Source organism: Arabidopsis lyrata (genome assembly GCF_000004255.2).
Source record: "Arabidopsis lyrata subsp. lyrata unplaced genomic scaffold ARALYscaffold_3, whole genome shotgun sequence".
NCBI lineage: Eukaryota > Viridiplantae > Streptophyta > Magnoliopsida > Brassicales > Brassicaceae > Arabidopsis > Arabidopsis lyrata.
The window spans coordinates 22131558-22145092 of record NW_003302553.1 but is presented as its reverse complement, the minus strand read 5'-3'; the positions used below and the strand labels follow the sequence as shown (position 1 = coordinate 22145092).

At 31.1% G+C, this 13535-nt stretch overlaps 1 protein-coding gene across 2 annotated transcripts; it reads left to right on the top strand.

Annotated features, from left to right (window-relative positions):
- Positions 1-8287: 8287 nt before the first annotated feature.
- LOC9322186 lies at positions 8288-11724 on the top strand. 2 transcript variants are annotated; one of them, XM_002886074.2, is made up of 5 exons: positions 8288-8864; positions 8968-9044; positions 9132-10484; positions 10571-10739; positions 10822-11724. In XM_002886074.2, the coding sequence occupies exons 1-5, from the start codon at positions 8780-8782 to the stop codon at positions 11481-11483; spliced, it is 2346 nt and encodes a 781-aa protein (XP_002886120.1). In that variant the 5' UTR covers positions 8288-8779; the 3' UTR covers positions 11484-11724. The 2 variants fall into 2 exon arrangements, with proteins under 2 accessions (XP_002886120.1, XP_020887279.1); XM_021031620.1 differs by having other exon boundaries at positions 9129-10484.
- Positions 11725-13535: the final 1811 nt, after the last annotated feature.

Genomic DNA, 13535 nt, shown 5'->3' with positions numbered 1-13535 from the left:
TGTTTGCTGTTGTGCTTAAATATTTTAGGAAAATTCCAATATAATGGTTTGGACTTTGGAGCCTCCTTATTGAACGAACACTAGAGATGCAAAATGGTTTAAGGTTTGGTTTGGTTTTTTAGTATTTTTTTTTATAAAAAGTTAAAACCAAATAAAACTTTTTGTAACTTGATTTGGTTATGGTATGCAGTTTGGTTTTCTTTTGTTTGATGAAAATTTCGGTTTGGTTTGTTTTGATTTTTGTTTTGGATTCAGTTTATTTTACGCTAGACCAATATTTCATTGATAACCTGAGAAAAAAGGAAATTAGTAATGAATATGTAGACTGCAATGTAATATTTACATCTGGTTGTATGTTATATATAAACTAGTAAAATCCATTGATTCATAAACAAATTTGTTTGGGTGTCGTTTGGATGTGTTTGTTATGGTTATTTGTCCACCCCTATTGAACTCAGAATTAGAATAGAGTCTTCTTGCTGGACTGGGTCATATACCATTTATCTGTCTGTTTGCTGTTGTGCTTAAATTTTTTAGGAAAATTCCAATATAATGGTTTGGACTTTGGAGCCTCCTTATTGAACGAACACTAGAGATGCAAAATGGTTTAAGATTTGGTTTGGTTTTTAGTTTTTTTTTTTTTTTTTATACAAAGTAAAACCAAATAAAACTTTTTGTAACTTGATTTGGTTATGGTATCCAGTTTGGTTTTCTTTTGTTTGATGAAAATTTCGGTTTGGTTTGTTTTGATTTTTGTTTTGGATTCAGTTTATTTTACGCTAGACCAATATTTCATTGATAACCTGAGAAAAAAGGAAATTAGTAATGAATATGTAGACTGCAATGTAATATTTACATCTGGTTGTATGTTATATATAAACTAGTAAAATCCATTGATTCATAAACAAATTTGTTTGGGTGTCGTTTGGATGTGTTTGTTATGGTTATTTGTCCACCCCTATTGAACTCAGAATTAGAATAGAGTCTTCTTGCTGGACTGGGTCATATACCATTTATCTGTCTGTTTGCTGTTGTGCTTAAATTTTTTAGGAAAATTCCAATATAATGGTTTGGACTTTGGAGCCTCCTTATTGAACGAACACTAGAGATGCAAAATGGTTTAAGATTTGGTTTGGTTTTTAGTTTTTTTTTTTTTTTTTATACAAAGTAAAACCAAATAAAACTTTTTGTAACTTGATTTGGTTATGGTATCCAGTTTGGTTTTCTTTTGTTTGATGAAAATTTCGGTTTGGTTTGTTTTGATTTTTGTTTTGGATTCAGTTTATTTTACGCTAGACCAATATTTCATTGATAACCTGAGAAAAAAGGAAATTAGTAATGAATATGTAGACTTCAATGTAATATTTACATCTGGTTGTATGTTACATCTGATTCATAAACAAATTTGTTTTGGTGTCGTTTGGATGTGTTTGTTATGGTTATTTGTCCTTAGACCTAATAATGCTCTTGAGCATTCTTGATGAAAGACTGTCGTTCTGTTTCTCGTTGTTAGCTTTCGGGTAAAGGGATAAACCGTAAGATATTGGCTTTGATTGGTGAACAAAAATAAAGCTGTACAGCTTTGACAGTTAACAATCATAAAAAACTTTATGAAAAGCGGTACACTATAACATAAACAGTTTTTTTTGGACAAAAACAAAAACAAATTAAAACGGTTACGGTTAAATACGGTTATGGTTAAATACGGTTACGATTAAATACGGTTATAACGGTTACGTTTAAATACAGTTATAACGGTTACGGTTAAATACGGTTAAGGATAATTACGGTTATAGTTATTTAATGACTACAATACGGTTAATATCGGAGGCGAAATCTTACGAGTTACCTAACTTATTATAATACTTTTCATAAAATCAAAAAGTATGTTACAAACCAAATTTTCTTCATTTCGAGCAAAATAACAGTATAACATATTTGTTTAAGAAAAAGACCATTTTTTATAACGTAGATTTTTCATATGCGGTATCATTTACTTTTTTGAAAATCTTAATCTGAACATTCGATAATTGTTTTTGCATTATATGGAGTTACAATTATATTTTTAAAGTTTTAACTATGCGGTTAACCATATGGTTAAATAACGGTTTTTATATGTTTACCGTTAATTAACGGTTACAGTTAATATATTTTTTAACTGTAACTAATTATTTTTTACGGTTAACGGTTACGGTTTTTAACCGTTTTATACGGTTACGGTTGAGAAACGGTCCGTAACCGTAATCGTATTTTGGATCGTAACTGGACCAAAAGCTAACCGTAACCGTATTTTGGATCATAACTGGACCGTTTTTCAACCGTAACTGTATAAAACGGTTAAAAACCATAACCATTCACCGTAAAACTAGATTAGTTACGGTTAAAAAAATATACTGACCGTAACCGTTAATATACCGGAAACGTATCAAAACCGTTATTTAACCGTACGATTAGCCGCACGGTTAACCGTATTATTAACCGCATAATTAAACTTTATAAAATATAATTGTAACTATGTATAATGCAAAAAAAAAAGTCTCGAATGTTCGGATAAAGATTTCTGAAAAAATAAATAATACAGCCTATGAAAAAATATCATTAGAAATAATAGTTTTTTTCTCGAACAATTATTTTGGAATGTTATATTGCTCAAAATGAAGAAAAATTTTATTTATTATAGGACTAGTAAATTCATATTATTATTCTAACAATAAAATATTGTCCATTCTATATAATCTTAATTTTCATATGTAATTATATACTAAAGTACATTTCTATGTAATTTTTTTTCTTTCTAAATTCTTAATATTATTTATTATGTGTATTGCTAGGATGTTTCCAATCAGAGTAAATTTTTAAAATTTGTTCTGCGTTATTTTTTTGTACAGCTTTCGTGTTTTATTCTTTTGTACAGCTTTGCACTATTCCCTAACATCTAACAGCTTTGCATTATTTCCTAACAGCTAACAGCTCCAGCTAACCGCTCCAGCTAACAGCTAACAGCTTGTTACCAGATTCATGGTTGACTTCGGCCCAAGAATGTGGTTGAACATGTTTTGGAATTTGGATCATTGTCATGAATATTGGGCTATATTTTAAAAAGGCCGATATAATGGTTATCGGATTTTCTCATATATTGGTACCACTCACTTGCCATATCTATAGGCCTATTAGATAAGTCTATTTGGGACCAACCTATAAAGGAACAAATGATATAAAGTAAAGTACTATTCCATCTTTTGTGATATGATTAAAGAAGCCGCTGAGGAGAGGAAGAATTCGATTGCATGTGAGTCTGATGCGACTTTTAGAAACTGATGTGATCAAAGACAAAAATGATTATGGTCGGCCCCATATAGATGATATTTTAGATGTGCAAGTTTGGGTTTAGTGCCCTTTTTAATGTTGTAAATAATATGGAGTATTATATAACAGAGTTTGTGCATTTCTAATCGTACCACCCGATTCTACATGTTTTCGAATTAAACTGCATTATCTGCATGAATTGTTCAAGAAACAAAAAAAAAATCGATACATTAGAATGACAAGACCAAACATGTGCATTCAAATTTCTATTGATATCCCCTTACTAACTCGAAAAGAATAAGGATATTCAAGTAAAAATATCTGATTATATGAGAATGTTTTAAAATCTCTTCGCGAAGTTGCTACCTAGCTATAACTCAGAAAACATGTTCATAAGTCATAACATTAAAATGCGTCATTAGCGAGACGTTAAAAAAATTGTCTGATTTACTAATTTTAATCTTACTATCTACTATACATTTTTGCAACACTTTTTGGGGTTCCTAATCGGGTCAAATTTTGTTTAATTTTGACCCGGAAATCTTCAATCGGATCTTTCCTTATTTTTGACAAAATTAAAAAACGAAAATTAATCAATAAAATCTAAAAAATATATATTTTCTCAACTAATTACTATACCTAAACTCTTTATTTATGGCATATTCTCTACAATTTTTATAGATATAGAAATCAAATTTGATTATTTAATGCTAATATAACAAATTTGAACTAATTTCCTAAAACCTCTCTACCTAATTAAAACATAAATATATGATTCTCATTTCACTTTTATATGATCTTATATTTATATTATTTTGAACTATTATAAAATATATATACTTTATAAAAAAAATCGATTTTTTTCTGCATATGCTATGATTCAAATTTTTTTTAAACGGACATATATTACTCAATTGATGAAGAAAAAAGTATGTGTACAATCTATATTAACATTTTTGAAAAACAAATTTGCGCGTTTAATCAGGTCGTATTTTTTTTTACTCTGACCCAGAATTGAGTCATTCAGATATTTTCTTAATTTCTACAATTATCTAAAACGGGACAATATACCACGGTGAAATCTTAAAATTAACAAATCGAAATACAATTATTTAGTATTTTAATATACATTTTTAAAATATTTTTCCGGGTTGGTCTAAAAACACACACTAATTTGAAAAAAAATATATATATATATATATATATATATATATATATATATATATATTATAGAAACTATTTGAAAGCAAACTTTTAAATTGACTTGAATTATATGTCTTTTAAATAAAAGTGTTATTAAAAGAAATAACAAAATGATGTTTAATTTTATGGGACATGATTATATGGTGGGACGGGTCGGATTTGGATTGATATTAATACGGGATAATATATCACGGGTGAAATCCTGGGATTAACAAATCAAAATACAATTATACAATTTTAAACACTAAACAAAACAAATATAACTTAAAATTTTCATTTTTAGTTACAACGCATGTGACTCGCAATGTACAAAAAAAAATATTATATATAACAAATTCATCAGTTTATAAAAAAACAAAAAAAATCAAATAATTAACCCGCGGTACACCGCGGGTAACAATCTAGTGGTATAATATGAGTTTAACACAACCTTGTTTTTTGTGTTAACAAGAAATGAGTTCCAAAAGATCAGAAAACAAACAATGCGCTATAAATTTTCTAGCACAGGAGATTTTTTTTTTTTTTTTTTGCCAACACAGCAGACAAAATTAATCCCGAAAATCTAGGTGTATAGGGACTAACCATATTAATTCTGACATCTGATAAATTCATTCATTCAACGTATGAGTTTCACAATAGTAGTTAGGCACGTAAAAACAAATGAAGTTTTCTAGATATGCAATATATGGGAGTCGTGGGCCTCGTGCCTCGTGGCATAGTTTTAATGGCTCTAGGGTTTCATAATGTCTACGTTGATTTTTTTTTTTCTCAAAACTTAATATACAGTTAGGATTCGTAACTATATACAGATGTAGGACTGATAAATGAAGGTTGTGGGAAATTTAAAAAAAAAATGAAAAAAGATGAGATCAAATAAAAGATGTAATAATGGAGGAGAGTCGAAGGAGGATACGAAGCACATGACGATCCATCATTAATACATAAAAATAAATAGATATAAAAATCGCAAAGCGTGTTTTGAGTCATAACTTTACAACTAAAAGCCCCCACAATGCTATCACCATCACCATGAGTTGTATAATTGTATTGTATTCTTATCGATTCCCACCTTTTCATTTCTTTGTAGTATGTGAATTAATTATTTAGTATTAGCTTTCATTAGCTATAATAATGTTGTGTTAGGTGTTTACATTGTGAATTAGATTTTTTGTGTGGAAATTGACTTGGTGCTCTTTATGTTTTCTTTTAAAAAACAAAGAAACAAATTGTATTTGTCTTTTAATTTCTTATTAATGATCGGCGTAATTTTTTGATATGTTAATGATCGGCAGAGTAATATACATGCATAAATTATAGACAAAAAAAAAAACAGATAAAAAAATAATGGGACGATAAATATAAATTTATGTACTAATATAAAAATATAGGTAGTTGGGTGATATTAACATTCTTTTTATCTTATAACATGTATCATAAAGACACTAATTTGAGGGTTATTGACTGGGTACGTAGATGGTTTATTAATTAATCGTAAGAGCCACTAGATTATTACAATAACTTTTTAATAGTTAGAAATTTTTGCAACTGCTTTGCCGAACGATCCATGCATATATAGAATTGGAATATACATAACTAAATGTAGTAATGGGGGATTAGTGTTTTGCATGTATGAGCAACGTCTATAGATTATAGGGTGTTTAGTTTTAATTCCTATTAACTATTTGGTAATTTCTTTACTAAATGATATTCTAAGCGATAAAAGTTAGTATAAATTTTTAGTGTTGTTAAAATGCTAGTTCTACATTAACAATTAAAAAATTATCCATTTTTAAGAACATGATTTGATTGATTAAATTAAACTTGGATAAGTTTAGGATGGTCTCGCAACTAATCAAACAATTTTTTAACAAAAATATAATTTGGGATTCGAATTACTATTTTGGAGAAGAAAGTTAAATGTTATGGTCCCTAATGTGTATAGATTTCGGACCTAAAGTTTTAGGATTCCTGTGTTACAAAACATGTTAGAACTTTTTTGTGTATCCATTTGTTGGGAAAAAACAAATCACCGTTACATATGTATGACGTGTAACTAAGAACCACAACATGTCCTTTTCTCTATGTTCAATTCTCTCGCAGCCATGAGGATGCAATTTTGTTAGTTATTAAAATGAATAAGTTAAGTTGATGAATATATTCTAGGGATGATTGGTTCTTTCCAACCGTTTGCAAACCCGCAACCATTTCTAAACGCTATATTGTACATGTGTGACACGAGAGTAATAAAAACCGCTCCATACCGTTTTAGCGTTTGATAACATTTTAAATGGCTTTTGATTTTAGACTCAGTCTTTCAAGCATTTGTGTGTTAATAAGCCGTGGTAGACAAATGCAAAAATATGTCGTTTACAATTTTTTTTAAAGATTAACAAAAAGATATCAAAATATACTTTCCGAAACAGAAATTTTTTATTTTTATAAATTATTATGATGTCAAAATTTTGTATACTTGATACATGTAATAATAGAAGCTATATCATACATAAACAAATGTTTCAAGCTTATTTAGAATAAAATTTTAATTATTTATACTATTATTTAGTTAGATATATAATTTTGACTCTTCATAATATATATTTTGGTTTCTATTTTATAAAATAAATATTGTATTTAATTCGATAATTTTATAACTAACCATCATTCAAATTATTAGAAATTTTATGAAATACATATGTTTTCAACCGCTATACGGAATTACGGATCATGTAAATCGTTCAATAACTCTCACAACCGTAATTTTATCATTTTTCTCGACCGTTTTCACAAATTTTCACATCCACATTTTCTTCTAACGCATTTAAATCAGTTTAATTTTAAATTGAAGGCTTTTTTTTCTTCTGCAAAAACTGAGTTATTATGAATAATAATCAAATAAAAGAAGTACTATTATTTTCATGATCATAAGAAAAATGACGGTCCGATGTCTCCAACCATGAGCTGTTTCGTTTACATGGTTTCCCGTTGTTCAAGTTATCTATAACCTATAGGTATCATTTTCCATAATCTTTTTTTTGTATGGTCAACCTTTTCCTTAATCTTTATTGCCTTAAATTTGTTAAATTATTAATTGAAAGTTAGTACCGAAGAGACTGATTTCACAATCCAACTACCCTTCTGTTCACGTTCCAACTTACAAAAGAGAATGAGAATTCTCATTCATTATTCTCTCATTTGTTTATTTCATATTTCTCACTTTATTACTAATTTTTGTTCTTTTCCCCTCAACAAAAAAATAGGTATAAATAAAGGAATCTTTCAACCTCTCTGACGAATTTTCGATTTTCTAAGTTTACTCAAATTAGATACTTTTTTAAACAACCTTCCATGTACACTTTTATTCATGATATATACATGAGAAAAGGTCCTGCCAAACTAATTTATACTCAAATACTCTTTATACAACAAACAAAAAAAAACAAAAAATTAATCTCAATAATTCTTGATGATCATTTTCTTTGTTACTTATTGACAATAATGATAGATTGTCAAAAAAAAAAAGACAATAATGATAAGTTGTTTCTTTTTTTCAAAATAATGAGATTAATGATAACGGTTAACAGGAAAAACTCAACCAATAATTAAAAACAACAATTATTAGTTTTGGAACATAATAATCAAAAACAATTACTAAAAATTTGGAGCGGCTCACAGGAACCACGTACGTAACCGGAGAAGAATACTCTGTTTATCTTTGAATCTCCACGTTTCTTCTCTCTTCTCCAAAATTCCGTTTTATCACTCTCTCTCTCTCTCTCTCTCTCTCTCTCTCTCTCTCTCTCTCTCTCTCTCTTCAAAAGTGAGAAAGCGACCGGAGTTCCGTACTCTGGATGAGATGTGTTTCGTCTCGCTGTTTCGTCAGTTTCCTACTACTAATCACCATTAGTCTTCTCTCTCTGTCTGAAAACGACTTTCCTCTGTTCTTCTCTCCACAATACTTCTTCTTCTTCTTCTCTCATCCTTTCTCAATCTCCATTTTCGATGCTTCATTGATTCACGAGAAGACAATTCATTTATGATAGTATTTCCTATCTCGATCGATTCTTTGCGTAAAACCTGTTCTTGTTCTGTTTCAGAATCTGTCTCTCTTACTCTGTTCTGTTCTGTTCTGTTTTGTCTGTCTTAATAAACTTTCCGAACTTCACTCTCTCTTGTCGGATTCTCTGATGATTCATCAGATCTCTGTTTGAAGTATTCAGTTTTCTCTCTCTCTTTAATTTTACTTCACCGGAGATCTCCAGTCGCCGGAGAAATGGGAGGATTATTGCATCTCTTCGATTTCCACAACAACAGTTTCTCCCGGAAAGTTTTCTCTCATCACAAAAGCCGCGACGAAGGTGAACAATTTCACTGAATTGAATAATATATTTACTGAAGAAAAATCAAATCTTTTTTCTGGGTTTTGAACATTAATCAATCAATTATTTTTGTTGTCTTCAGATCTGGAAGCTCCAAGAAATAGTTTCGAGCTTCAAGTCGATAACTTTCATACATACCATAACGAGAAAGATAAACCGGTAACTAATAACGAACAAACTTTTGTTTTTATATCTGAAACTGAAAAAAAAAAAAAAAAACTGATAAATGACTTTTAACAAAAGCAGAGTAATGGATTTGAGGAAGAGGAATGGTACGAGAGAAGTTGTTACCCAATTGAGGAGTCAATGAAGAAGAAGATCATCGAGGAGCTTTCGAAACGGTCCAACGATAAACAGAACACTCCGAGTCTTGTAGCTAAGTTGATGGGAATGGATGCACTTCCTTTGGAGTCTGCTAAGTCATCGGCTTGGATCTATCCTCGTCAGAGTAAAGTGAATCGATTTGATGATGAGAAAGGAGGAAGAAGAAAAAGTAGAAAAGGAAGGTTATCTTCATCGGTGACCGCATTGGATGTAATGGAGACACCAATCCGTAGAGAACATCCTCAAGAAGAGGAGCTACAAAGATTTAGAAGAGAGTTTGAAGCCTGGCAAGCTGATAAAAGGTTTCAAGATTGTTCAAGAATCGTTGATTCGGGCCGCGTGGTGGCTCGGGATGAGAAAGAGAGGCTTTTCACGAGAACTAGGAGCTTTGGTAGGGATTTTATCTTGAAATCTGATAGGACTGCTCCAACTAGGATTGTGGTTCTGAGACCTGGTCTTCAGAGAGCGTATGATTACGAAGATTCGTTGACTACTTCTTCAGGGACGACCATGGAAGGAAGCAGAGGAAGTAGCATAGAAGAGTTTCTTGAGGAAGTTAAAGAGAGATTAAAAGGTGAGCTTCAAGGAAAAGCAGCTCTCAAGAGAAGTTCATCAGTGAGAGGAAGCGGTATCGAGACTCCTTTCAGCGAAAGACCTTCTCCGAGGTCTGAATCGATGAGATCATATGCAGTGAGTGAGGTTCAGTGCAATGCACCAGACTCTCCTACTGAGTTTATAAGTAGAGATACTAGAAAACTTTTGGCAGACAGATTGAAGAATGTTTTGAGAAAAGAGATGACTCCTTCAGATGATTCTGTGGTCAAATGTAGTAGCCGTTTGCGACCTACTGTGTCGGATGCAGCGAAACAAGCTGAGGAAATTAATCAAGAAGACTCGAGAATAAATGGAGATGTTTCTAAGAAAGATTCTTTATCACCAAGAAATCTCAAAAGATCATTATCTGCTCCTGTCTCAGGAACATCATTTGGTAAGCTTCTGTTAGAGGACCGGCATGTTTTGACTGGCGCGCAGATCATGAGAAAGCACGAGGCTACGATAACAGAGCGAGAAGAAACAGAACCAGTTGTTGTGGATCCTATCCGGAGGAAAGAAAGATTCAATCTTAGGAAGAAAGTTTCCAGCTTTAGATCAACTCTTAGAGGAAGAATCTTTGGTAAGAAGATACGTTCAATGATCGAGTCAAACAGTTTCGAGGATGAATCAATCAAAGATTTCGTGACGGGATCGAAGTTTAACAACTTTTACGATCGAAATGTAAGAACTTCTTAACTCTCTCTTCTATATATGACCGATTTCTTGATCCTTATAATCTAAGTTAAGAAAAATTCTGTCTTTCTTAGGAGAATTCAACAGAAGTGCCTCCAAGCCCTGCATCAGTCTGCAGCAGTACACCAGAAGAGTTCTGGAGGAATGTCGATTATCTCAGCCAGGTTTCGACACCCGATGTGACTGTATCGGATGAGAATGGTATGCCTCAAGTCTTCAGAGACATCAGTTCTAATCTAAGTGGTAAGAAAACATTTCTCATTTTTTCTTGAAATGTTTCACACATTCTTGAATTTTTTCTCATTCTCTGTTTTTGCTGATTCAGAACTAAGAAGACAGATAAATGAGCTTGAGTCCGATGTACAAGTGAGAACGCCTGTGGAAGAAGAACCAACTCAAGAGATTGAGACCATAGTTGATTTAGGAAATCCAGACAAAGTATTTGTGAGAGATCTTCTTGTGGTTTCTGGTTTGTATGAAGGGACATCAGATATATCATTGTCTAGATGGGATCCATTAGCAAAGCCTATAAAAAGGTCTGTTCTTGAAGAAGCAAAAGAGAATCTCAAGAAAAGAAGCAATCAGAATCAAGAAGACGAAGATACCGGAGAGAATAATACTATAAGTGAAGAAAACCACAACATACTGTTTGATCTTCTGAATGAAGTACTTACAGTGGTGCTTGGACCATTGACAAAGTCAGGTTTCAAGAACAAACTTTTGAGTTCATCGGTGTCTGAATCAACGACTATACGAGGTAAATATCTGTTGGAATCAACATGGAGGATCATGTCAGAGTATTTATATTCTCAGCCAGAGAAACCTTTCTGTTCATTGGATGGGATCATTGGTTGGGACATGGATAGGTTTCCATGGAGTGGTTTGATTAGTGAAGAAGTTAATGTGTTGGGGAAAGAAGTTGAAGGTATGATCATGGCAGATCTTGTTGAGGAGCTTGTTAAGGATCTAAGAAGACAAATATGCTAAGAACTTAAAATGTTGAAACAGATCTGATTGGTTTTGGTTTGGTGAATATGAATGGCTTTTGGTGTGTTTCTGTAAATAGGGCTTTTTATGGGTTGTTTTCTTGAAGAAGGGAGTTTTCATGGTAACTGTAAATGTTTTCTTACAGTACAAGGAAGCTAGATTCTTCTGATTGCTACATAATTACTATTTTACTAATACTAAAAAGAGTTTCTAAATTTTAATGGAGATTTTACTCTGATAACAAATTTAAACATTTGTGTAGTTGTCACTGTTTAGGGGTGGGTTTGAATTGTTTGTCTTTGCATTGATGAATCAGACAGACCACCATTGTGATTATTTTCTTATCATCAACTATTTTGGCCATTATCATTATGTTTTAAGAATAGTTTTTCTTCCAACACATATATATGTACGCATACATGATTGTTTGCAGACTTTACTTAGCTATATAAATAAAACCATAAGAGACGATGGTACTCAAATTGTCTTCTGTGGATTTTGTACCAACAATCAATATGCTTTTAACCGATGTCTTGCTCTCTTTTTTTTTCGCTTATTTGTTGTTGCATGTGTTTGTATTGTGTATTTTTATTTCCATCGTCCATAAAATGTAACCGGTTACAAACCATAAGAGACGATGGTACTCAAATTAAACAAATATAACAAGGTCTAGATTTCAGCACTACAATACTTTTCTTTACAAACATTCAATATGCCTATGGGTTATGATGCTCAAGCAATACTTTAAAGGGTAAACAAGGTTTTGGCCCTATGTAATATGTTTGAACATGAAGTGTCACTCAACGACATCTCAAACCTATAGGGAATTATACAAAATGAAAGCAAATTTGTAAAATGAAAGCAAGTTTAAAACTTTCATAAATTGGGGGCTATAGTTTGAAAGGAAAAAAAAAAACACACTCCGAAGTCTATTTGTATATCAAAATTTTAAATGATGGGCCTAAAAATTATTGGGGTCCTAGTCCAGTGTTTCATTTATTTATTTATTTATTTATTTTTTTTTTGTCGGCAATTCAACATTTCATTCATAATATTAAGGTACAATATTATGAATGTTTCATTTAGCTTGGCTCAGAACAGTCCTGTCAATTCGTATATCAAGATTGAATTGAAGATAACAGAAATCATAAGAGATAGAGGGTCTAATCGGAAATGCTTCGAAGGAACAAAATTGCGTGGAATGATTAATTTTGACTGGCCTCACCTAATTTTGACTGGTTACCATCAATATGAGAGGAAACAATATCCTCCGAATGGAATAAAAAAAATTAGTAGAATTTTTTTTTATGAACATTCCACCTATTTTTTTTTTTTTTTGGTAATTTGAACATTCCACCTATTTAAAGTATTTAAACATTCCACCTTTTTTGGGCTTTGACTCCAGATATGTTTAGTTTTTCCGCCGGCTCTTGTATTCCAAACATGTATTTTTCCTTGTTTTTAATAATCATATCAGATGACAAAAAAAAAAAAATTAAAGTAGTGAAATACAGATGTTTACACTATTTATTTATCTTATTTACTTTTTTCTTAATCTTATTCCATTCAATTTCTACATTCCTCTATTCATATTAATTTTATTCAGCAATATTAAGTCCATAACTAACACATCTAAGTGATAACCACTTTCAACAAGAATCACCAAAATATAACGAGGTATGAATACACAACTCTACAAAAAAACGAAGTTCATTTGTGTCGCTTATTTAATGTTTGCTTAAGTTATAATTGATGCAAATGAGTTTAACATTACTTTTATACATAAATTCTGAAAATGGTAATAATGCAAATCCATGCAAATAATGTTTCTTAGAAAAAGGAAAGTGCTAAACATGTTATCCAGATTTATGCTTTTTTTTTTTATGTCCCATAAGAATCTAACATGTTTTAAGCTAAATACTTAATTTCTGGACCAATATTCAATTGGTAAGATTCTGGTTTGTCATTTACTAAACAGACCAAAAGTAAGACCGAACACATCCTAAACATCAACATGAGAAATTTTAGTTAGTCTAGTTCACGGAATGAATA

Coding starts and splice junctions, on each gene's coding strand:
- LOC9322186 (XM_021031620.1), top strand. CDS start 8,780: ATGGGAGGATTATTGCATCTCTTCGATTTCCACAACAACAGTTTCTCC. Junction 10,485..10,570: donor ACAACTTTTACGATCGAAAT/GTAAGAACTTCT, acceptor TGTCTTTCTTAG/GAGAATTCAACAGAAGTGCC. Junction 10,740..10,821: donor CATCAGTTCTAATCTAAGTG/GTAAGAAAACAT, acceptor TTGCTGATTCAG/AACTAAGAAGACAGATAAAT.